Source organism: Ananas comosus, linkage group 14, assembly GCF_001540865.1.
Source record: "Ananas comosus cultivar F153 linkage group 14, ASM154086v1, whole genome shotgun sequence".
Classification (NCBI taxonomy): domain Eukaryota; kingdom Viridiplantae; phylum Streptophyta; class Magnoliopsida; order Poales; family Bromeliaceae; genus Ananas; species Ananas comosus.
Genome location: NC_033634.1, coordinates 928,095 through 951,965, shown reverse-complemented (window position 1 = coordinate 951,965; position 23,871 = coordinate 928,095). Strand labels below are relative to the sequence as shown.

Sequence of the window (23,871 nt, the reverse complement as noted above, 5' to 3'; positions counted from 1 at the left end):
TGGAATTCTAAGATCCGAAAATAAAATCTCCATTAATACACTTGTTGTGCATTTACTACTGTACTTCTCTTTAATAATACACTACTAACTGAGAAATGGTGATTAAGTTGTGGCCTTGTGGGTTTAAAGACCGGTCCTCGGTGCACCAGGGACCAAGCAACAAATTTTTGCGCAATGCTAATAAAAAACGGCGGGTGAGAATAGCAAGTTCCTGTTATGATGGTTTCTTCGCTGTTCTCGGTGCTTCGGTCCTTTTCCGAGTGATCGATCATTAACTTAACAAAACGTCGAAACTTTTCTCCTTAGGTGGGACCATTAACCTACCAAACAACTACCCAAACATACGAATCCCGAATCCAGTCCATGCATCTGATCTGCATTTGGCCGAGCCAACACGCATCCAATATCACGGATTTAGATCCGAAATAGACCCAGAGAATGCAATCACTAGGTGCTCCAGGGCAACACGCCCAAAATTAAACTTGTCTACTTTGTTCGGTAATTCAACAATGCTTCTATAGGATGAAAAACTAAGAATTGACATTTCGTAGCAGCACTATTCGAATAAGCAACTAAGAATTTCGTAGCTGAAGCACAAACCAGTGCTGAGCTGAAGCTCGTCGTTTTACGGTGTTGTGACTACACGTCCCCAGCAGATCTAGCAGTTAAGATTCTTTATTTTTTCCCTGGATTCTGAGACCCATATAATTTCTTCAATTCTGTCTTGATTCGTCTGTTACGAGTCAGCGATTTATCTTTTCGACGGATCTTTCTTTGAAAATATGCGCAAGTTGGCACATTGTCTGCGCCACTCGTTGATGGGCACCTGCAGCACACATCATTGAATCTCGTAAACTTTTTAATTGAGAGAGAGAGAGAGAGAGAGAGAGAGAGAGAGATCTTCACCGCAGGGAATCCCCCATAGTCGCCGGGCTCAACAATATCCTTTGTGACGAGGCTATTTGCTGCGAGTCGAACCTACAAGCCGATTCAGGGAATCATAAGCACCAAATAAAGGTAGAAATAGTTCAGTTATATGACGCCGTGACGAGGCTAAAAGCTAGTTAATTCCCTACATGTAAGCTATGATCACAGCCTTTAGAATCAGTCAATGAGTGGAATACCTTCGAAGAAACGGAAACATGATCCTTTACACCGACTCGACCTCCAAGCATAACATAGTCCCCGATTCTACCGACAACAAGATGCAAAACATCTAAACTCAAGTAGTTGGCAAAATTTTACTAACTTCCACTTTCTTGGGGAAAAAAAGAAAAAAAGAAAATCTATAGAATGGCACGAAAAGCATATAGCCTCATACGTTGCAGAACCTGCGATCCCAACTTGTCCACAAATTATGCAGCACTTTCCAATCATGACATTGTGACCAATCTGAAAGATTTGATAGTAGGGAATTAATTAAGTGAAAATTTTAGAATTTTTGTCAGAAAAATCACATAAAGACGTCGTAATTTACCTGAACAAGGTTGTCTATCTTCGTATGATCTCCGATGACTGTCTCTCTCCAACTGAGCAATTGCATATTTATTAATCAACACCTTTTTTTTTTATACAATAATCTGTACTAGCTACATCAGTTTGCTAATGGATTAAGAGGAGAAGAAAAAGGTTAGTCCTGACACTTTCCCTATAGTATACATACTGTAAAAACTAACAACTCTCAAATGTACTCGAACATAATGTGTAATTTACCTGCCCCTGTCGATGCATGTATTAGCACCGATTTCCACATGGTCCCCAATCCTCACATGAAGCATCTGGACAGGAAAAGCACTTCATAACTAAAAAATTTCATGGTTTTTCAAACTTTTCATGCTAATGGAATGGGGAGTTGAACACAAATAAGAAGAAATTTTCTTCAAAACATAATTCCCAATACAGAAAACAGTATGCAATGTTCTCATTTCTCTACGAGCAAAAGCTTGCAGGAACTGCTCTAAAAAGGAAAAACGCACCTTAAGCACTCTGTCAAATAACAATATACTACTCAAACTAAATATAGATTCTCATAAGTATGTTTTTTCTCGTTGAGTATGATACAGCAATAATTTCATAAAACACTATCTCTTTTCTCATGGTAAAAGTAAGACATTCTAGCCAGACAATTTTTTCTTGCTTAAATAATCGTTTATGAGGAACTGAGGTGTACTGTATCTTACAATAAAGCTCTACAAACCAGAATGTTTGAAGATTTAGCTATTATTGTATTGGAGAAAGTAGCGCTAAATTAGTAGATGAACACAAAGATTTAAAAAAAAATAAGACAGCAACCTGAGGTTTCTTAACTACACATCCTTCATCATCCACAAAGAATCCAAACCCTGTAAAGGAAAATCAAGGAAAAAAAAGGTGAAAGCGTAACGTAGCAAGTTCTGTATTGCTTAAAAAATAAGACTGCAGAAAGACCATTACCCGGGCCCAGTTATGATCCCACCTACGTTGGGTACTTGGAGGGAGTTTTTTTTTTTTTTACCACAAAACAGAGACTAATAATATAAAACTGAAAGGACATCTGAAAGTGACAAAAAATTACTGGAAAGGAGGATTGTATGCAACCAAGCTATGTTATATCATCAGAGAAACAGTTAACCATCAGTTTCAAGTTAAACTTACCGTACTTTCGTTTCAACTAGGAAATCCTCATTGAGTACTGCAAATAAGGTACAATATCTTGTTTCCACTCAGCTTCTCCAGCTCTCAAACGAATCTTACAAATCAAAGGGCCATAATCTAATCCAGGTTATACAAGTTGCACTATTAATTTTTATCAGCTACATGAGTTTTTAGAGTACATCTCTCTAACAATTTCGTAGCTTTGAAGTGCCTATTTTAGACACACTAAATATTAGAGATAAATCTATTGAACATAATACAGGGGCTCAGTGTCTAAAGGATACTAGGGGGCATTATCCTATTATTTTGATTTCAGAATATGGACATCTGTTTCCATATCTTGGATTACAACTTTCAATTAGAAATACGCATAAGAAGATTGCTTATGACACTTTGTCATCCAACAGAAAAATACATCCATAAAATTGCATGGTCTTGGTCTAAAAGTTTTATGCTTCAGAGTTGCAATGCCTACTAGATTAAGTTCAAGCAATCTCACCATCCTGACCAATGCAGACACCATTATGAATTATACAGGAGACCCCCAGAGAACAATTGCTTAAAACGGCATTATACCTAAAGATAATTAAGAACGTTATACCAAATAGCTGGAGACCAGAGAAGCTCATACAATCCATATCAAATCAAGCAATTACAAGTAATGTTACTGAAATGCAACACTGAAGGGAATGGGAATGTAAAAAATTTAACAGTGAATCCGAAAAACGCACCCTATTCTTGTCGACTGTCCAACTGACACAGAAGGCCCAACTATTGCGCCAGATGCAATATGGACGCATTCACCAAGCATGGAGTTTGCGTGCACTACAGCGCCAGTTTCTACAAATGCAGTTGAATTGATACATGCAGACCTGTGAAACATGCCGCCACCGTTATGCCATCTGACGAACACCGACAAATCAGCTATAGTCCTATCACCTGCATCAGAAACAACGTAAATGTCGAGCGTAAATGATTAAACCACCGTTCTCTAACATCCTAAGCTCTACAATAGAACAACAGATTTTTCACATAGTATCCAGCGGGAGTTCTAAAGTTCCAATCTTTCTTTGATTTCCTCCCATTTATTTCAAAAAAATCAGGTAAATCAGATATCCGCCACACTTGAGGGGAGAGTTAAAAACACCACAATTAAATCAACTAGAGCTGAATAAAATCAATTAACTTCTCGAACTTCTTAAAAGAGGCAACTTTGAACCTAAAACTTACCACAATCGGTGCTCGAACTATCCGAAAAGCTACGGCGATTCGAAAAAGAGGCCGAGGCCACCGCCCCATCAAAATTGAACCTCCATTTTGATAGCAATTCAAGGGGCTTCGGAGCTCGTCTTAATGCCGTCGCCATTGCTGCCAAATCAAAGCAACATTGTAAATTAAACTCTTAGCACAATATAATTAATAAAAAGAAGAGAATTTTACTTCGCGGAGATTACACAAAACTTTGAGCTCTCCTTATAAATCTTCGTGGAAAACACTAATTGTAGAATCTCACAACGACAACGATTACCACGCAAAGAGAACCTAAGAACAACTAAGCAGAGCAACAGAGAGAGAGAGAGAGAGAGAGAGAGAGAGAAGGGTTCGGAGGTGGGAAGGGGATATATACTAGGGTTTAGAGCTTTTGTGGAGTCGCTGTACTTAATTATAATATTAAGAGTTTATATGGCCTTCTCTGAAAAAAAAAAAACCTGCTAAACAGTTTTTTTTTCTTTTTTCTTTTTTTTTTGTGATGAACATACCATGGACTTGTTTGTGAATGAACTCGTGAAAAATTAGATTAATTAAAAGAAAGATTGATTTTTCTTACTAGTGTTAATTCTCATGAGGAACTTGCTACAGTGCAAAATTGATAAGAATTTTGGTGGAAAAATTAATGATTATTTTAGTAACTCTGATCAAAGCATTTGTGTTTTTCTTCTATAAAATCCCCAGGCCATTTTAAATAACGGATAGAGCTTTATATGGAAGCAAAAAAGATACAGAAAAAAATAGTTTGGATTTCAATATTATTCTCAGAGATTGTTTCCTTCGCCGAGCATTGGCCTTTTACATGCATGAAAAAAAAAAAAAAAAGGGAAAAAAAAAACTGACAACAAATTCAAGGACAAAATGGGTACAATCGCAAAGTGAACAAAAATAATAAATTTCAATTGAACAGCAACTATTATGAGCAAAATAGCCTGGAGAACAGGTAACTGTGACAGCCCTGAACCGTGTCGAGCAAAGGCGCAGTTTGGAACGCCTCCTCAACCGAACGGTCCATCCATCTCCTCACCGTCTCTTCCGCAACGGGCGCGATCTCGTGCTGCAACACCGATGCGCCAAGTGGACCAACCAAATTAAGCCGCGTGGCGGCAGATATAACATCTCGCATGGTAATGAACATGTAGGCCCGCTGAGAAGTACCACTGTCGAAGCCGGTAAGCCCGCATATGAGCCCGAAAACGGGCGCGTGGTGGAAAGAAACCTCTCTCGAACCCATAAACGATTCCCGGATTTTCCTGAGTAACGGAGCCTCAGAAAATACAGAAGCGGCTACTCTCAAAAGCGCTGCACCTTGAGAAGCAGAAGCTTTTCTGCCGACTTCGTTGGTTAAAGTTGCTTCGAGCAATTTATCAAGTTTGGCATAATTGTCGATATCGGGGGATTTATTCGCGCAATGCACGAATGGGAGGAGCAGGGTTGCGGTGTTCTCTAGAACTTGGATGATAAAGGATTTGAGATTCTGAGGGCTTGATACAATGCGCGCTTGAATCGCGGCCTCGAGCCCATAAGAATGAGCAAAACCACCTGTGGGAAGAATGGAATCGAGCAGCTGCCATTGGGTCCACTGGAGGAGGTGGTCTGCGGTCCGTTCGTTATTATCTGTTCCCTTGTCGTCGATTTCCATGAATGTGGTTTCACTGGTTTAAAAAACAAATAAGTATCAGCTTATCGGAAAAAAAAGGAAAAATTCAGTCCAAATTGGATTCATTGGAACAGCTAAACATAGTGAAAGTCACTGGAGCTCGCTATGTTCGTAAATAGCACAATCTTATCCCTCTTGACATAAATCGAAAGATGGATTATTAGAGAGATGATTGATTTCACTAAATGCATGTACCAAAGTAATAAAAAAGCAATATTAGAGTCACTACCAACTACCAACATTGTTTCATTTGATCGATAAAACAAGGCCAATTTGTGTAAAGATAATACATGAGGATTTACATAAGAATTTCTAAGTAACCAATGCTTTTACCATTTAGTTTCAGTTCAAATTTGACAAAGAAAATCCAAGCCAGTGCATGAATAGATGGAATTAAGTATAATTGCATTCAATCCAAATGTTACTGATACAGAAAAGAGCAAACATTAAACTCTCCGGCAATCAAATTAAAAAAAAAAAAATCATACTATCAAATTGGAATTTAATAATGAATATTACAAAGGGGAATAAGATACAGCTGAAGAAACAGGTATGAAAAAAGTACCATTTTCAGATGCTCCAACTACAAAATTGCTTCTTTTAACCAATTTAACATGTTTTTTGCCCCTTTCCTGTTCAATATAAGCAAAAGCTAAAGAATAAGTACCTGCTAGAAGAGCACACAACATAAATACCACATAAATTATGAAATGGACCTGATAAATCAGCAAGTAAATATTAAAATGGTTGCAATGCACTCTACCATATAAATGACAGCATGAGAATAATTCCTGCAAGCGAACATTATATCGATTAATTCATCATACACTACATCTTACATCAACAAAATTATCATATTTTGGGAGTGTACTAAAAAATTTCACTCATAAGTAATAAGCATCAAATGAAAACATAATTGCTTCACAATTAATAAAATTTACAGTAACTTAATTGCCTAATAAATCACGTAAAAGTCATCAACAAATATTAGATTATTTCCTACGAAATGTACAGGCCCTAAAATCAAACAAATGCAAAATATCACGTAATGTTACATCAAAATTAGGATAAATCGACTAAAAAGTAGAGTCAGATAACTCCTTTAAACTATGGAAAAATCCGATTTTTTTGGGGCATTCCAACTCCTCTACTCTTTTAATCCATCAATAAGCGCGTCAACATGTTGAATTAAGAGTATAAGAAAAGAAAAAGAAGAGGAGATTGGTAGGAGAGGATGAAAAATACCAAAAACTAAACGAAGAGGCGGAAGAAACCCTAGGTGAAATTTTAGTGAATGTTTAGGCAACGGGATTCGAGAAGCGCGATACAAGTAGGGGTGTTAATGGGCCGAGATGGGCCTAAAATTCGGTCTAAAAAATATGGGCTGGTTTGGGCCCCAACCAGCCCAAGGAAGGGATTGTCGGAGAGGCTCTTAAAGTCGGTGATGATAAGTGAGCGGACGCCGACTATAATACGAACGAAGGGCATGTAAGTCGGCGATCTAGCTCACGCAGTTGACGGACTTTATTTTTCTTTTTTTCTTTTTTTTTTTTAAGGAATACAAAAAGAGTATTATTTGTGATTATTGAACGAGTTTGGAGTCATTAACACATACTGCAGAAAGAAATGATCATGTACGCATTATGCGACCTAGTCTTTTCTTTTTTATTAAATATTTGGTTGAATGTAACTAAGTAGAAGTAAAAGTGGGGCCAAACAGATACTTACACTATATGTCTCAAAAGTTATATCATCAAAACTCGTATTGATGCGGCTTATGGCTTGAATAATGTATAATTGCATTTATTAAATAAAGATTAAGATTTCATTTTCTTAACCAGTTAGAGGGGAATCAAGTGTGCCTTTTTTTTTTGGTTTAATTTCAAGCTAGAAAAACCTCTCCTTTATTGTTTAGAAGCCATGTCTCTAATGAAACTTGGTTTTCCTTGTATGGCTTTGTCCAGTTTTGATTTTACTCCGATTTTAACAAATAACACACAAGAAGATTACTACAGCAAATTCACCGGTAAAAGAAAAAAAAAATCTGGATAATAGACTCATCTTCTAAATAATACTATTACCGTTCAATGTGGAATATGAATTTTCCTTATGCTCAATTGCAAGTATCTTCACAACAAATCCAAGGAACAAATATACATATTTTATAGACGGAAAGAACTCACAAGAATTCGAAAAACAAAATTTACAGGATCGAAAAATGTATCTCCAGGTACAAATGATCAAATAGCAAGTCACATTGTCCGCAAAAATACTCAAAAATCTTGTGTAGTTTCACCTTCCCTCACTGATAATTGAGCCCATCAGCGATTGCGAAGGCAATGGCGTTTCGACCGTTGTATGAGCTCCCGTGCTCGAGCCTGACAGCACACTAACTTGGTTGCTTGACAGTTGCTGCGCTGACGGTCCAGAGGAGCTCTCGGAGAAGTAGCTGCTGCTTGCATCCTTGAACTGATACTCGGTTAAGTAGCCCGGCTTCGTAGTCACCTTGCTCACCTCGACATCCCCTGCCAGCATGGCAACAACCCTCGACATCGGTGGCCGTTGCAGAGGCGACGCCTGTGTGCATAGAAGGGCAACTCCGATAACACGAGCCGCCTCTTCCTCCTTAAATGATGTTAGTCTCGGGTCCACCATTTCCAACGCGCACTTGTTCTCATATAAATGCCATGCCTGGGACCAAAGAGAGGATGTAGCATTAGAGCACAAAGACCGATTTACGAGCCCATTATATTGGAAAAAAATGATTAGGATTCAGCTAGTTTGCACAATTAGCTTACCCAGTCAAGAAGATAAACCTTCTCCTCCTCGAGGCTCGGATCTGAATTTGACCGTCCGGAAACAACTTCCAGGGCCACGACACCGAATGAAAACACGTCGGCTTTTTCAGTCAGATGGCCTCTCATGGCATACTCTGGTGCGAGATAACCACTTGTGAAAGAATCAAGTAGGTATCTTTAGTACATCATTGTCGTAAATCCAATATAAGATCGCATGACGAGAATTTGAAGAACAAGCTCATAGGAAGGTCCTTACATTGTTCCAGCAATTCTTGTGCTAATGTGAGTCATTTTATCATCATAAAGCTTAGCGAGCCCAAAGTCTGAGATTTTTGGGTTAAGATCTGCGTCAAGTAGGATGTTGCTGGCTTTGACGTCTCGATGTACAATTCTAACGCTGGACTCCTCGTGTAGATAGGCTAGACCTCTTGCGACACCCAAACATATTTCAAAGCGTTTCGTCCAATCAAGATGCAAACTATTTTTCCCTGCAGATTTAAAAAAATGTTGTTCTATTTTATGTTTCACTTTAGGCTAATGCATGAATTATTTTGCACATAAATTGAATACACGAAAAAAAAAATGATGAATCATTCTAGTCCGTTAACACATACCAAAGATTGCCTGATCAAGGCTTCTGTTTTCAAGGTACTCATAAACCAATAGCGGCTTATTTCCCTCGATGCAGCAACCATATAACTTCACAAGGTTTCGATGTTGGACTTGGGATATAGTCGCAATTTCAGTCACGAATTGGTGCTTTCCTTGATGAGATGTTACTGATAGTTGCTTTACACCTACTATTCTTCCATCAGATAGTTTACCCTACGAAAAGAACACATATTTCTTTTTATTTTTATTTTTCTAAGTTGAAATTACAGAAACTCACAAGACCAATCCAAAGGTTACAGAAACATTCTGAGCCATGTAAAATCCTAGCTTATTGGAGTTGGAGGCCAATATGATAAGCATCTTCCATATGAATCAAAACAAAAGGAAAAAAAAAGAAAAAGAAAAGAAAAAGAAAACTCACCTTATAAACAGCCCCAAATCCCCCTTCTCCAAGAATATTTTCAGGACTGAAGTCTTCTGTGGCAGACCGTAACTCAGCATAACTGAAGATGTCAGGTTTTCCAACAAAACTCAAAAATTCTGCAAAGTTTGATAGCAATTACATCAGAATTTCAACTTTTCACTTCTTGAAACAACATTTGATTACCGTAAGTATCCATACCATCATCATCCATGCCCGGCCTTCGTTTCCTTCGCCACAAAACAAAGACGCCAACGATCACCAACAAACCTAAGACTGCGATTCCAACTACAAGTCCTACAACCAAACCTGTTTTACTCTTCGAGCCCGTACTTGGTAGTTCGTTCGTCACATTTGGAGTGAAGTCTGATTAACGGTTGCAATTATTAGAAAAGTAAAATTATATTTTTTCCATAAATGAATTGTTTTATGCGTCTAATTAAGAGGTTACCGTAAGGAGAAACACTGAGAGCTGAGATGAATGGGCCATAGTAGCCTTGCGTAGGAATGCAGCAAGTGCCTTTTCCCGCCCAAAAGAAATGAATTTCGAGGAAATTATTGGTTACTGGAGCGACAAATGTTTTGACAACAGCCTTAAATGATGTCCCACCAGCCTCCTTTCTTACATCCAAATCTTTTGCTTTGAGATCTCCCTATGATTGTAATTCAGAAAAAAAAAAAAAAGAAAGAAAAAAGAATCAGTACAGCATATAGAATATCAGTTCCCAAGGTATAGCAGTCTTTGTTCTTTTCTGCAACTCCTGATATATAACTTTCAGTAGAGTCACATAAAGAAACATATGATTAAGGAAAAACCACCTGAATGTATACATCAAAAACTCTTCTTCCGACACTTTTCCAAGTTGGTGGGTTGGGGAATGCAATTTCAGCGAATTGGAGCTTTACAGTGTAATTTCCATTCTGAAGCCCAATACCATAGTATCTTAATGATGAAGGAGACATCCTTGCAGTCTGAAACAGTTCTGAAGTTAATGTATTTTGAAACTGCGATAAACTGGCTATTATATAGCTGGCGTTCGAGGCGTCCGCGAATCTCCCAACATTGCTAACACCCCATTTGGTTGACCCTGTCACATAGTATGATGCAGCTGACAGAGCAGCATCATCAATCTCATAGAGAGTTCCATCAGAAGCTGTAATGTCTTTACTACCACCACAATTTATTCCAAAGGATGAATCTGCATTCAAGTAGTTTATGTTATAAATATTAACATATGTACCTCTGTGAAATTATCTACTTCCATATGCGGTTATAAACTTCATTTTTACACATATCCCCATCAATACACTCCCGAAATGCCTCTTAAAAAAAAAATGATACAAAACCATCTTTACCTTAGAGACTATTAAAAGCTCCTTTACATTATATGTGAAGATTAAGATTTTGAGAGCTTTTCTTTAGTTATAATATAACTGTGACAAAAAGATATGACTTACAGATAGGAGAACCGAGATAACATGGTATATTTCGCTGAAGACAGTTTAAACCTGATGGTAAAATGCTGTAACCACAGTAATCTGAATTAGAGAGGATAATACGAAAATTCTTCACATAAGATGTGCTGGATTTGTGATAACAACTACCTGTTGTTGGAGCTGTCTATCACAAAGTTATTTGCCACCACGTTCCTTAGCAGATTAAGGGATGGAATTAAAGGTAAGAATAGAACATTGTGAGAACAAACATGACAAGTTTTTAGTCCTTGAGCTTACAATTTTAGATTCGGTTGACTAACCCAAGAAGGAAAGCTTCCTGAGAGCTGATTGTACGATAAATCTCTGCAAATTATTAAGATAAGTTCAGGAAGGAGTTACACGGCAATTTACAGATTATCATCATTTTCCCGCAGAAAGTGATCTGGGACATCCTCACAACTTAAAGCATATCATAATAGTTGAAGGCAAATTTTAAACATACACATTGAGAAGCGAGGTGCTTTTCTGAGCTGGTAAGCTACCAGAAAGACTATTGTTTCCAAGAAATCTGCTTAAACAACATTTAAGAAAAGGTTAAAAAGGGTTTAACAGAAACAGATTACCTCCAAGATAAACTGCAAAAATAATCTGAATTTTCTTACAAGTAGCTGAGCAAATTCAAACTGAAGAGGGACGGAGGAAGTTGACCCGTAATATTGTTAAAGCTCAGATCCCTGTAGTAATCAATTGTAAAAGTTGTTTTTTGTACAAACTGTTGATATAGGAAATAACTAGTGAAAATCAACTATTACGGAGAGAAACTCATACAATTGCTGTAGGTTTAAGAATTGCCCAAAGCTTGATGGAATAGTATCAGATATTTTGCAGTTTCTCAATACCCTGCGATAACATATCAAACATCAGTTCTACTCTAACTTGATGAGATATATATATCTACTAAGAATAGGTTACTGTTTTGCAACTATACAGGTTGCTCAAAGATGTCATGTTACGGACGAAGTCCAAAGAAGATCTTCCACTCGTTATATCACCTATACGTCTGCATCCAAAAGACAATTTAGACCATCTTTAACCACGTGCCACTCAGTAAATTACGCAATTGTACGCATAAATCCTATAAGCGTACGCCTTAATATCCAACTTAAAATCATTAGAAAACTTATGCACTTAAGGCACTTACAAGTCCGTCAAGTTACCAAGATTGGATAGGCTTGAAGGAATTGGACCTTCGAAAGAATTGCCTTGGAATCTCCTGTGATTTAAATTAGTTAATAATCCCAAAGGCTACAACAATACTTGCTTCTAGAGCTTCCAAACTAAATAGACTAGTAGAAAGCGAGCTTATAAGAAGCATCTTATTGTAGCAAAGACACAGAAACACGGTATAATCTGACTATTTGTTCTGTACCCCCCCCAAAAAAAAAAACTTTCTGAGAAGAAATAATCAATAACTAATCTTACAAGACAAGCATATTTGTCCAGCTCCCAATAAAATCAGGAATTTGTCCGGTGAAATTGTTGTCTGAACCCCACCTAGAGGCACAACAAAATAGACTATGAGACATAATAGCAGAAATGTAGGAAGTAGAAATATCATATTGCAGTAGTAGTTACAGCTTCTGCAAGTTTTCCAGATTAGACAATGTCGATGGAAGTTCACCACTGAGGCCTGAACTATCAATGTACCTGTGATAAATACAACTTAATAAGTCTAAGAAGAGTAAAATTATGATTTTTCAGACGAGGAGTTCAACTTTTAAAATGAAAATTAAAACTTAACAGTTGCTGCAGACTGGTTAAATTCCCAAGCTCTGGAGGAATAGAGCCGTTAAAATTATTTGAACTAATACTCCTGCAAAAAGCATAAAAATTATATCAAGTAAATAAACCGTTCTTTACCTTCGAAACGTGGTTGAGAAACTTGCAAGAGAGAGAATAAGAAGTGTGCTCTTACAGTGATAAGAGATTCCGAAGCTTTCCGAGCTCCTTTGGGACAGGCCCAGATAAAGCATTAATTCCTACAGACCTATGGATTGTTGTACGTATAAATTATTTTCACCAAAAGACCGAAACATATACAACTACTGATGTTGAAGTTGCAATCATAAATCTTACAGGTACTGCATTGCAGAAAAGTTTCCAATGAATGCTGGTAAAGGCCCCGTCAAGTAGTTTTGTGCCAAGTTCCTGCAAAGAATAAGACCACCAGTTTAAGTGAGATTTTAATTTCCATAAAGATCTTCAGAACTTGAGTAAGCGTATCTTTCTTTCCCCTTTTGAGTCAGTAAGTCAAAGTAGAGCAAATTTTCTTTTCCAGAAGTAACATCAAATAACAATGCTTGACTCTTTGATCTTGTTACCAAAAGGACTTATACAGTTGAACAAAGTTAGTCAGATCTTACAGGTTAAATAGATAAGTGAGATTCTGAAGCTCCTCTGGGATGGGTCCAACCACATCTAATGCATATACTTTCCTGCACGAACATGCATATAAAAGAGTCAATCCATGCCTAATTTAGAAGTTGCGAATCCCCAACCGTTAAAAGTTTGAACTTTACAATCTAAACTTACAGTATCTCTAAAATGAGTGCGTGAACTTAAAATTTTGATTGAGGTGTATACTTTTTATAGAATATTTTATTGAAACTCGGATATATTATTAGATTACCAAATATGCCATCGAAATTTAACAAATAAGTAGTAATACTAGTTCATAAGTTATTGTTAACAGAACAGGCAATGAGAGGACTGAGTACAGCTGGGTGATGTGGCAAGTAGTCTTGTTGTTGTAGGAGCAGTCACACTTGATGGCCGGGTTGAAGTTCGGATCGTCGAAGCTGGTCGAGTCGATGGCGGCGCCACTGCACGGCTCGCCGCTGATGTTCCAAGCCGCCGACGCCACCTTCCCCCATCTCCCGAGTATTGTATTCAAAGCTTGCACTGCAGAGCATGCTCATTTTCATGTAGTTTTATATCCAAATTCGACAATCATCCTAAATTTTTAGACTTGTTTATAATATAAAATTAATGTAATTTTTTATGCAGAAAACAATTGAGACCCGAGCTAAAACAAGAGGGTGCTTTCATAAGCTAGCTAAAAGAAATATGCAAAAAAAGTAAATTAAAATAGTTTGGTAAAATCAGAACTTAAAAAAATAAAAAATTAATAATAAAAAAAAAGATAGTAGCATCAAAACATGTCACAATTTTGATAAGTTTCATACATTGTTTCCAAGTGGGGGGGAAAAATGATAATTAATTCCATGCCATGGGAAAGCACATGCCTTATAACCAAGTCATGTGGGCTGTGGAGAGAGATGGGAGTGGAGTGGATAAAATATTTTTTTAGTTCTAGTCCTTATCCTCCATTTTCAACTAAACTATACAATATTTGAGTTCCTCTTCATTGACATCTTAGAAATATTTGAGATCAATCAAAATCAAAAGGGAGATATAATTCGAGTGTACTTCTTAATCTACAATAGTTGTTTACTCCCAATAAAAAAAAAGAAAAAAAGAAAGAAGAAAGAAAGAAAAAGAGTCCTAGGTATCGGATGCCAACTCAAAAATCAGATTCAAACTCCAAAGAATCACTTGCTGTGGTAAATCCTCTATCTTTTGAAGAACATAGATAAATATCATGAGATATTTCCGAGTGATCCATTTTGCTGTACCTTTGCATAGGTGAGGACCAAAAATACTTTTTTTCTTTTTTTTTTTTTTTTGAGAGCAAAGTTATAAATAAGGTAGATTACAGTATGCATGCATACCTTCAGAAGGATCTGTCTTGGCTTGAGCAGTGGCCCTTCCCACAAAGAGGAAGAGGCAAAGAGTAAACAACAAATTAAAGCAATATTGAGAAGGAGAAATTGTAGGTAACCTCAACACCACCATCTTCGAGTCTCGCTCTCTCTCTCTCTCTATCTACAGTGGAGAGATGTTGCTTAATTGGCCTCTTCATATACAAAAAAATACACCTCCTAATATAAATATAGGGTTAATTACATACAAGTTCCTGAAAACATGATGAATTATAAATATATCCCTATAAAGTTCAACTTTTATATGTTGTTCCTGCAAAACTCCTGATATTTTCAAACATGTTCTTGTCGTTAGAATCGGTTAAAAAAATTTAGTTAACCATACATTAAGTACTTAATATTAGTTAGTTAATGAGGTGAATTGACTTTTTTACCCTTCTTTAATTAACAGTTGAAATTTNAAAAAAAAAAAAAAAAAAAAAAAGGGAGTTGGTCAATGGAGTAATCCCCAGTCACATATCAATCTGTTGACGCGTTCAAGCGACCGAACTGCGTTGGGGGGTGCGGCCTGAAAGATTACCGAGTTTCTATCTGTCCAGACGACCCACCAGATTGCAGCCAGATGGGTTAAGCGTTTGGATTTCTTCGCAGCGTCGGTGGTTTCAGATACTCTAACCCAAAGCTCGCAGGCCTCTCCTGGAGCAGCGGGGAGAGCTTCGAGGTCTGCCACAGAGAGTAGGAGGAAGCGAACAAAGACGCACTTAGGAAAAAGGTGGTCACAGCTTTCCGAGAGTACCCCACAGAATGCGCAGTACGGGTGTACAGGCATGCCTCTGGAGAGCAGTCTGTCAGTGGTGAGTAGTCTCTTTCGAAGCAGCAACCATACGAAGATTTTGATTTTAATTGGTATTTTCAGGCTCCATATGTGCTTGTTCAACTGATCTCTACAACCGCCATCTGTGAGAAATTGGTATTGGGATTTGACTGTAAACAGGTGGTCGGTGGTCCACCGCCATTTGAACAAATCTTGTTTGTTGTACGGGTGGCTGTGTAGTAATAGTTCTTTGAGTAACTGCAAATGACTACTATTGTGGGCCGAGTGGGACACCACAAAACCTCTGGTGATGTAACGCCATCTCCATCCATTATGATTCCAACATTCGGATATCCGAGCTTCCTTGTTCGTAATATGTGCATAGATGTCTGGAAACAGGGTACTGAGGGGTGTTTCGCCAATCCAAATGTCAGACCACAGTCTAATGTTGCGTCCGTCGCCTAGCTCAAAAGATAAACCGCATTTGATGATGGCACGGCAGTAAAGTACACCTTTCCACCACTGCGAGTAAGGTACGAAAGTTCTACCCTCGTGTAAAGGCTTTCTTCTGGCGTAGTAGAGAGATGAGATCAAATTGGACCATAACAAATGCGGTTTGTTGAGGAACCACCACCACCATTTGGATAACAGTGCCAGATTCATAGCTTCCATATCTTTGATCTCTAGCCCACCATGTTTCTTGCTTGTGCATATAGACTTCCAGCTAACAAGACAAGCTCCTCCCGAAATACTGGTACACCCTTTCCAGAAGAAAGCTCTTCTTAGAGATTCGATCCGGTGCAATACCCATTGCGGCGTTTTGAAGATGGATAGTGGCTTTTTCTTTGGTTTAAACTTCGAGCTAGAAAAACCTTTTTTTTACTTTTTAGAAGCAATGTCTATAATGAAACTCGGTTTTCCTTGCATGGTTTTCTCCTGTTTGATTTTACTCCGGTTTTAACAAATAACACACAAGAAGATTACTACAGCTAATTCACTGGCAAAAGAAAAAAAAAAAAAATCCTGATAATAGACTCATATTTTAAATAATACTATTAACTCAAGGAACGATCAATGTGGAATATGAATTTTCCTCATGCTTAATTATAAATATCTTCACAACAAAGGAACAAATATACATATTTTATAGACAGAAAGAACTCACAAGAATTCGAAAAACGAAATTTAGAGGATCGAAAAATGTATCTCTAGGTACAAATGATCAAATAGCAAATCACATGCTCCGCAAAAATGATACTCAAAATCTTGTGTAGTTTCACCTTCCCTCACTGATAATTGAGCTCACCAGCGATTGCGAAGGCAACGACGTTTCGACCATTGTATGGGCTCCCGTGCTCGAGCCCGATGGCGCACTAACTTGGTTGCTTGACGGTTGCTGCGCTGACGGTCCGGAGGAGCTCACGGAGAAGTAGCTGGTGCTTGCATCCTTGAACTGATACTCGGTTAAGTAGCTCGGCTTCGTAGTCACCTTGCTCACCTCGACATCCCCCGCCAGCATGGCAACAACCCTCGACATCGGTGGCCGTTGCAGAGGCGACGCCTGTGTGCATAGAAGAGCAACTCCGATAACACGAGCCGCCTCTTCCTCATTAAATGATGTTAGTCTCGGGTCCAGCATTTCCAACGCACGCTTGTTCTCATATAAATGCCATGCCTGGGACCAAAGAGAGGATGTAGCATTAGAGCACAAAGACCGATTTACGAGCCCATTATATTGGAAAAAAATGATTAGGATTCAGCTAGTTTGCACAATTAGCTTACCCAGTCAAGAAGATAAACCTTCTCCTCCTCGAGGCTCGGATCTGAATTTGACCGTCCGGAAACAACTTCCAGGGCCACGACACCGAATGAAAACACGTCGGCTTTTTCAGTCAGATGGCCTCTCATGGCATACTCTGGTGCGAGATAACCACTTGTGAAAGAATCAAGTAGGTATCTTTAGTACATCATTGTCGTAAATCCAATATAAGATCGCATGACGAGAATTTGAAGAACAAGCTCATAGGAAGGTCCTTACATTGTTCCAGCAATTCTTGTGCTAATGTGAGTCATTTTATCATCATAAAGCTTAGCGAGCCCAAAGTCTGAGATTTTTGGGTTAAGATCTGCGTCAAGTAGGATGTTGCTGGCTTTGACGTCTCGATGTACAATTCTAACGCTGGACTCCTCGTGTAGATAGGCTAGACCTCTTGCGACACCCAAACATATTTCAAAGCGTTTCGTCCAATCAAAATGTAAACTAGTATTCCCTGCAGATTTCAAAAAAAATTGTTCTTTTCTTTTCTATGTTTCGCTTTAGGATAATGCATGAATCATTTTGTACATAAATTGAATACACAATAAAAAAAATAAAATGATGAATCATTCTAGTCTGTTAACACATACCAAAGATTGCCTGATCAAGGCTTCTGTTTTCGAGATATTCATAAACCAATAGCGGCTTATTTCCCTCGATGCAGCAACCATATAACTTCACAAGGTTTCGATGTTGGACTTGGGATATAGTAGCAATTTCAGTCACGAATTGGCGCTTTCCTTGATGAGATGTTACTGATAGTTGCTTTACACCTACTATTCTTCCATCAGATAGTTTACCCTACGAAAAGAACACATATTTCTTTTTATTTTTATTTTTCTAAGTTGAAATTACAGAAACTCACAAGACCAATCCAAAGGTTACAGAAACATTCTGAGCCATGTAAAATCCTAGCTTATTGGAGTTGGAGGCCAATATGATAAGCATCTTCCATATGAATCAAAACAAAAGGAAAAAAAAAGAAAAAGAAAAGAAAAAGAAAACTCACCTTATAAACAGCCCCAAATCCCCCTTCTCCAAGAATATTTTCAGGACTGAAGTCTTCTGTGGCAGACCGTAACTCAGCATAACTGAAGATGTCAGGTTTTCCAACAAAACTCAAAAATTCTGCAAAGTTTGATAGCAATTACATCAGAATTTCAACTTTTCACTTCTTGAAACAACATTTGATTACCGTAAGTATCCATACCATCATCATCCATGCCCGGCCTTCGTTTCCTTCGCCACAAAACAAAGACGCCAACGATCACCAACAAACCTAAGACTGCGATTCCAACTACAAGTCCTACAACCAAACCTGTTTTACTCTTCGAGCCCGTACTTGGTAGTTCGTTCGTCACATTTGGAGTGAAGTCTGATTAACGGTTGCAATTATTAGAAAAGTAAAATTATATTTTTTCCATAAATGAATTGTTTTATGCTTCTAATTAAGAGGTTACCGTAAGGAGAAACACTGAGAGCTGAGATGAATGGGCCATAGTAGCCTTGCGTAGGAATGCAGCAAGTGCCTTTTCCCGCCCAAAAGAAATGAATTTCGAGGAAATTATTGGTTACTGGAGCGACAAATGTTTTGACAACAGCCTTAAATGATGTCCCACCAGCCTCCTTTCTTACATCCAAATCTTTTGCTTTGAGATCTCCCTATGATTGTAATTCAGAAAAAAAAAAAAAAGAAAGAAAAAAGAATCAGTACAGCATATAGAATATCAGTTCCCAAGGTATAGCAGTCTTTGTTCTTTTCTGCAACTCCTGATATATAACTTTCAGTAGAGTCACATAAAGAAACATATGATTAAGGAAAAACCACCTGAATGTATACATCAAAAACTCTTCTTCCGACACTTTTCCAAGTTGGTGGGTTGGGGAATGCAATTTCAGCGAATTGGAGCTTTACAGTGTAATTTCCATTCTGAAGCCCAATACCATAGTATCTTAATGATGAAGGAGACATCCTTGCAGTCTGAAACAGTTCTGAAGTTAATGTATTTTGAAACTGCGATAAACTGGCTATTATATAGCTGGCGTTCGAGGCGTCCGCGAATCTCCCAACATTGCTAACACCCCATTTGGTTGACCCTGTCACATAGTATGATGCAGCTGACAGAGCAGCATCATCAATCTCATAGAGAGTTCCATCAGAAGCTGTAATGTCTTTACTACCACCACAATTTATTCCAAAGGATGAATCTGCATTCAAGTAGTTTATGTTATAAATATTAACATATGTACCTCTGTGAAATTATCTACTTCCATATGCGGTTATAAACTTCATTTTTACACATATCCCCATCAATACACTCCCGAAATGCCTCTTAAAAAAAAAATGATACAAAACCATCTTTACCTTAGAGACTATTAAAAGCTCCTTTACATTATATGTGAAGATTAAGATTTTGAGAGCTTTTCTTTAGTTATAATATAACTGTGACAAAAAGATATGACTTACAGATAGGAGAACCGAGATAACATGGTATATTTCGCTGAAGACAGTTTAAACCTGATGGTAAAATGCTGTAACCACAGTAATCTGAATTAGAGAGGATAATACGAAAATTCTTCACATAAGATGTGCTGGATTTGTGATAACAACTACCTGTTGTTGGAGCTGTCTATCACAAAGTTATTTGCCACCACGTTCCTTAGCAGATTAAGGGATGGAATTAAAGGTAAGAATAGAACATTGTGAGAACAAACATGACAAGTTTTTAGTCCTTGAGCTTACAATTTTAGATTCGGTTGACTAACCCAAGAAGGAAAGCTTCCTGAGAGCTGATTGTACGATAAATCTCTGCAAATTATTAAGATAAGTTCAGGAAGGAGTTACACGGCAATTTACAGATTATCATCATTTTCCCGCAGAAAGTGATCTGGGACATCCTCACAACTTAAAGCATATCATAATAGTTGAAGGCAAATTTTAAACATACACATTGAGAAGCGAGGTGCTTTTCTGAGCTGGTAAGCTACCAGAAAGACTATTGTTTCCAAGAAATCTGCTTAAACAACATTTAAGAAAAGGTTAAAAAGGGTTTAACAGAAACAGATTACCTCCAAGATAAACTGCAAAAATAATCTGAATTTTCTTACAAGTAGCTGAGCAAATTCAAACTGAAGAGGGACGGAGGAAGTTGACCCGTAATATTGTTAAAGCTCAGATCCCTGTAGTAATCAATTGTAAAAGTTGTTTTTTGTACAAACTGTTGATATAGGAAATAACTAGTGAAAATCAACTATTACGGAGAGAAACTCATACAATTGCTGTAGGTTTAAGAATTGCCCAAAGCTTGATGGAATAGTATCAGATATTTTGCAGTTTCTCAATACCCTGCGATAACATATCAAACATCAGTTCTACTCTAACTTGATGAGATATATATATCTACTAAGAATAGGTTACTGTTTTGCAACTATACAGGTTGCTCAAAGATGTCATGTTACGGACGAAGTCCAAAGAAGATCTTCCACTCGTTATATCACCTATACGTCTGCATCCAAAAGACAATTTAGACCATCTTTAACCACGTGCCACTCAGTAAATTACGCAATTGTACGCATAAATCCTATAAGCGTACGCCTTAATATCCAACTTAAAATCATTAGAAAACTTATGCACTTAAGGCACTTACAAGTCCGTCAAGTTACCAAGATTGGATAGGCTTGAAGGAATTGGACCTTCGAAAGAATTGCCTTGGAATCTCCTGTGATTTAAATTAGTTAATAATCCCAAAGGCTACAACAATACTTGCTTCTAGAGCTTCCAAACTAAATAGACTAGTAGAAAGCGAGCTTATAAGAAGCATCTTATTGTAGCAAAGACACAGAAACACGGTATAATCTGACTATTTGTTCTGTACCCCCCCCAAAAAAAAAAACTTTCTGAGAAGAAATAATCAATAACTAATCTTACAAGACAAGCATATTTGTCCAGCTCCCAATAAAATCAGGAATTTGTCCGGTGAAATTGTTGTCTGAACCCCACCTAGAGGCACAACAAAATAGACTATGAGACATAATAGCAGAAATGTAGGAAGTAGAAATATCATATTGCAGTAGTAGTTACAGCTTCTGCAAGTTTTCCAGATTAGACAATGTCGATGGAAGTTCACCACTGAGGCCTGAACTATCAATGTACCTGTGATAAATACAACTTAATAAGTCTAAGAAGAGTAAAATTATGATTTTTCAGACGAGGAGTTCAACTTTTAAAATGAAAATTAAAACTTAACAGTTGCTGCAGACTGGTTAAATTCCCAAGCTCTGGAGGAATAGAGCCGTTAAAATTATTTGAACTAATACTCCTGCAAAAAGCATAAAAATTATATCAAGTAAATAAACCGTTCTTTACCTTCGAAACGTGGTTGAGAAACTTGCAAGAGAGAGAATAAGAAGTGTGCTCTTACAGTGATAAGAGATTCCGAAGCTTTCCGAGCTCCTTTGGGACAGGCCCAGATAAAGCATTAATTCCTACAGACCTATGGATTGTTGTACGTATAAATTATTTTCACCAAAAGACCGAAACATATACAACTACTGATGTTGAAGTTGCAATCATAAATCTTACAGGTACTGCATTGCAGAAAAGTTTCCAATGAATGCTGGTAAAGGCCCCGTCAAGTAGTTTTGTGCCAAGTTCCTGCAAAGAATAAGACCACCAGTTTAAGTGAGATTTTAATTTCCATAAAGATCTTCAGAACTTGAGTAAGCGTATCTTTCTTTCCCCTTTTGAGTCAGTAAGTCAAAGTAGAGCAAATTTTCTTTTCCAGAAGTAACATCAAATAACAATGCTTGACTCTTTGATCTTGTTACCAAAAGGACTTATACAGTTGAACAAAGTTAGTCAGATCTTACAGGTTAAATAGATAAGTGAGATTCTGAAGCTCCTCTGGGATGGGTCCAACCACATCTAATGCATATACTTTCCTGCACGAACATGCATATAAAAGAGTCAATCCATGCCTAATTTAGAAGTTGCGAATCCCCAACCGTTAAAAGTTTGAACTTTACAATCTAAACTTACAGTATCTCTAAAATGAGTGCGTGAACTTAAAATTTTGATTGAGGTGTATACTTTTTATAGAATATTTTATTGAAACTCGGATATATTATTAGATTACCAAATATGCCATCGAAATTTAACAAATAAGTAGTAATACTAGTTCATAAGTTATTGTTAACAGAACAGGCAATGAGAGGACTGAGTACAGCTGGGTGATGTGGCAAGTAGTCTTGTTGTTGTAGGAGCAGTCACACTTGACGGCCGGGTTGAAGCCCGGATCGTCGAAGCTGGTCGAGTCGATGGCGGCGCCACTGCACGGCTCGCCGCTGATGTTCCAAGCCGCCGACGCCACCTTCCCCCATCTCCCGAGTATTGTATTCAAAGCTTGCACTGCAGAGCATGCTCATTTTCATGTAGTTTTATATCCAAATTCGACAATCATCCTAAATTTTTAGACTTGTTTATAATATAAAATTAATGTAATTTTTTATGCAGAAAACAATTGAGACCCGAGCTAAAACAAGAGGGTGCTTTCATAAGCTAGCTAAAAGAAATATGCAAAAAAAGTAAATTAAAATAGTTTGGTAAAATCAGAACTTAAAAAAATAAAAAATTAATAATAAAAAAAAAGATAGTAGCATCAAAACATGTCACAATTTTGATAAGTTTCATACATTGTTTCCAAGTGGGGGGGAAAAATGATAATTAATTCCATGCCATGGGAAAGCACATGCCTTATAACCAAGTCATGTGGGCTGTGGAGAGAGATGGGAGTGGAGTGGATAAAATATTTTTTTAGTTCTAGTCCTTATCCTCCATTTTCAACTAAACTATACAATATTTGAGTTCCTCTTCATTGACATCTTAGAAATATTTGAGATCAATCAAAATCAAAAGGGAGATATAATTCGAGTGTACTTCTTAATCTACAATAGTTGTTTACTCCCAATAAAAAAAAAGAAAAAAAGAAAGAAGAAAGAAAGAAAAAGAGTCCTAGGTATCGGATGCCAACTCAAAAATCAGATTCAAACTCCAAAGAATCACTTGCTGTGGTAAATCCTCTATCTTTTGAAGAACATAGATAAATATCATGAGATATTTCCGAGTGATCCATTTTGCTGTACCTTTGCATAGGTGAGGACCAAAAATACTTTTTTTCTTTTTTTTTTTTTTTTGAGAGCAAAGTTATAAATAAGGTAGATTACAGTATGCATGCATACCTTCAGAAGGATCTGTCTTGGCTTGAGCAGTGGCCCTTCCCACAAAGAGGAAGAGGCAAAGAGTAAACAACAAATTAAAGCAATATTGAGAAGGAGAAATTGTAGGTAACCTCAACACCACCATCTTCGAGTCTCGCTCTCTCTCTCTCTCTATCTACAGTGGAGAGATGTTGCTTAATTGGCCTCTTCATATACAAAAAAATACACCTCCTAATATAAATATAGGGTTAATTACATACAAGTTCCTGAAAACATGATGAATTATAAATATATCCCTATAAAGTTCAACTTTTATATGTTGTTCCTGCAAAACTCCTGATATTTTCAAACATGTTCTTGTCGTTAGAATCGGTTAAAAAAATTTAGTTAACCATACATTAAGTACTTAATA

At 37.4% G+C, this 23,871-nt stretch overlaps 4 protein-coding genes across 15 annotated transcripts; all 4 read right to left on the bottom strand.

Moving 5' to 3' along the window:
- LOC109720531 (probable UDP-3-O-acylglucosamine N-acyltransferase 2, mitochondrial) lies at positions 19–4,275 on the bottom strand. 4 transcript variants are annotated; one of them, XR_002218986.1, is made up of 12 exons: positions 4,089–4,275; positions 3,865–4,002; positions 3,366–3,573; positions 3,134–3,210; positions 2,293–2,342; positions 1,714–1,778; positions 1,478–1,529; positions 1,322–1,392; positions 1,125–1,191; positions 907–978; positions 601–826; positions 19–374 (listed from the first exon to the last, which is right to left on the bottom strand). XR_002218986.1 is itself a non-coding variant. In XM_020247710.1 (11 exons), exons 2-11 carry the CDS (start codon positions 3,998–4,000, stop codon positions 752–754), a joined length of 873 nt encoding a protein of 290 aa, XP_020103299.1. In that variant the 5' UTR covers positions 4,001–4,002; positions 4,075–4,275; the 3' UTR covers positions 440–751. The 4 variants fall into 4 exon arrangements, 3 of the variants coding, with proteins under 3 accessions (XP_020103299.1, XP_020103298.1, XP_020103300.1); XM_020247710.1 differs by lacking the exon at positions 19–374 and having other exon boundaries at positions 440–826; positions 4,075–4,275; XM_020247709.1 differs by lacking the exon at positions 19–374 and having other exon boundaries at positions 440–826.
- Positions 4,633–6,873, bottom strand: LOC109720825 (urease accessory protein F). 6 transcript variants are annotated; one of them, XM_020248158.1, is made up of 4 exons: positions 6,809–6,873; positions 6,280–6,354; positions 6,129–6,195; positions 4,633–5,558 (listed from the first exon to the last, which is right to left on the bottom strand). In XM_020248158.1, the coding sequence occupies exon 4, from the start codon at positions 5,543–5,545 to the stop codon at positions 4,820–4,822; it is 726 nt and encodes a 241-aa protein (XP_020103747.1). In that variant the 5' UTR covers positions 5,546–5,558; positions 6,129–6,195; positions 6,280–6,354; positions 6,809–6,873; the 3' UTR covers positions 4,633–4,819. The 6 variants fall into 6 exon arrangements, with proteins under 6 accessions (XP_020103747.1, XP_020103750.1, XP_020103751.1 ...); XM_020248161.1 differs by having other exon boundaries at positions 6,327–6,354; positions 6,809–6,856; XM_020248162.1 differs by lacking the exon at positions 6,280–6,354 and having other exon boundaries at positions 6,809–6,854.
- LOC109720401 (probable LRR receptor-like serine/threonine-protein kinase At1g56130) lies at positions 7,641–14,796 on the bottom strand. Of its 3 annotated transcripts, none has more exons than XM_020247485.1 (24): positions 14,623–14,796; positions 13,609–13,792; positions 13,255–13,326; positions 12,968–13,039; positions 12,807–12,878; positions 12,633–12,704; positions 12,467–12,538; positions 12,314–12,385; positions 12,033–12,104; positions 11,820–11,891; positions 11,660–11,731; positions 11,494–11,565; positions 11,334–11,399; positions 11,129–11,194; positions 11,000–11,044; positions 10,853–10,917; positions 10,214–10,593; positions 9,846–10,047; positions 9,596–9,760; positions 9,395–9,513; positions 8,976–9,186; positions 8,618–8,873; positions 8,362–8,512; positions 7,641–8,254 (listed from the first exon to the last, which is right to left on the bottom strand). In XM_020247485.1, the coding sequence occupies exons 1-24, from the start codon at positions 14,744–14,746 to the stop codon at positions 7,856–7,858; spliced, it is 3,153 nt and encodes a 1,050-aa protein (XP_020103074.1). In that variant the 5' UTR covers positions 14,747–14,796; the 3' UTR covers positions 7,641–7,855. The 3 variants fall into 3 exon arrangements, with proteins under 3 accessions (XP_020103074.1, XP_020103075.1, XP_020103077.1); XM_020247486.1 differs by having other exon boundaries at positions 8,618–8,849; XM_020247488.1 differs by lacking the exon at positions 11,000–11,044 and having other exon boundaries at positions 8,618–8,849.
- LOC109720402 (probable LRR receptor-like serine/threonine-protein kinase At1g56130) lies at positions 16,505–23,654 on the bottom strand. Of its 2 annotated transcripts, XM_020247489.1 has the most exons (24): positions 23,481–23,654; positions 22,467–22,650; positions 22,113–22,184; positions 21,826–21,897; positions 21,665–21,736; positions 21,491–21,562; positions 21,325–21,396; positions 21,172–21,243; positions 20,891–20,962; positions 20,678–20,749; positions 20,518–20,589; positions 20,352–20,423; positions 20,192–20,257; positions 19,987–20,052; positions 19,858–19,902; positions 19,711–19,775; positions 19,072–19,451; positions 18,704–18,905; positions 18,454–18,618; positions 18,253–18,371; positions 17,834–18,044; positions 17,466–17,697; positions 17,210–17,360; positions 16,505–17,102 (listed from the first exon to the last, which is right to left on the bottom strand). In XM_020247489.1, the coding sequence occupies exons 1-24, from the start codon at positions 23,602–23,604 to the stop codon at positions 16,704–16,706; spliced, it is 3,129 nt and encodes a 1,042-aa protein (XP_020103078.1). In that variant the 5' UTR covers positions 23,605–23,654; the 3' UTR covers positions 16,505–16,703. The 2 variants fall into 2 exon arrangements, with proteins under 2 accessions (XP_020103078.1, XP_020103079.1); XM_020247490.1 differs by lacking the exon at positions 19,858–19,902.

Excerpts from the sequence above, each read along its gene's own strand:
- LOC109720531 (XM_020247710.1), bottom strand. The coding sequence starts at position 4,000 with ATGGCGACGGCATTAAGACGAGCTCCGAAGCCCCTTGAATTGCTATCA. Across the intron at positions 2,343-3,133 it reads TGTCTGCATTGGTCAGGATG|GGTTTGGATTCTTTGTGGAT; the intron begins GTGAGATTGCTT and ends TTTCCTTTACAG. Across the intron at positions 979-1,124 it reads ATGTTTCCGTTTCTTCGAAG|GTTCGACTCGCAGCAAATAG; the intron begins GTATTCCACTCA and ends ATCGGCTTGTAG.
- LOC109720825 (XM_020248158.1), bottom strand. The coding sequence starts at position 5,545 with ATGGAAATCGACGACAAGGGAACAGATAATAACGAACGGACCGCAGAC.
- LOC109720401 (XM_020247485.1), bottom strand. The coding sequence starts at position 14,746 with ATGGTGGTGTTGAGGTTACCTACAATTTCTCCTTCTCAATATTGCTTT. Across the intron at positions 12,386-12,466 it reads CTGGAAAACTTGCAGAAGCT|GTGGGGTTCAGACAACAATT; the intron begins GTAACTACTACT and ends TTGTGCCTCTAG. Across the intron at positions 11,400-11,493 it reads TTGAATTTGCTCAGCTACTT|ATTTCTTGGAAACAATAGTC; the intron begins GTAAGAAAATTC and ends TTGTTTAAGCAG.
- LOC109720402 (XM_020247489.1), bottom strand. The coding sequence starts at position 23,604 with ATGGTGGTGTTGAGGTTACCTACAATTTCTCCTTCTCAATATTGCTTT. Across the intron at positions 20,053-20,191 it reads AGCACCTCGCTTCTCAATGT|AGATTTATCGTACAATCAGC; the intron begins GTATGTTTAAAA and ends AATAATTTGCAG. Across the intron at positions 18,906-19,071 it reads TTTTTGATGTATACATTCAG|GGAGATCTCAAAGCAAAAGA; the intron begins GTGGTTTTTCCT and ends TTACAATCATAG.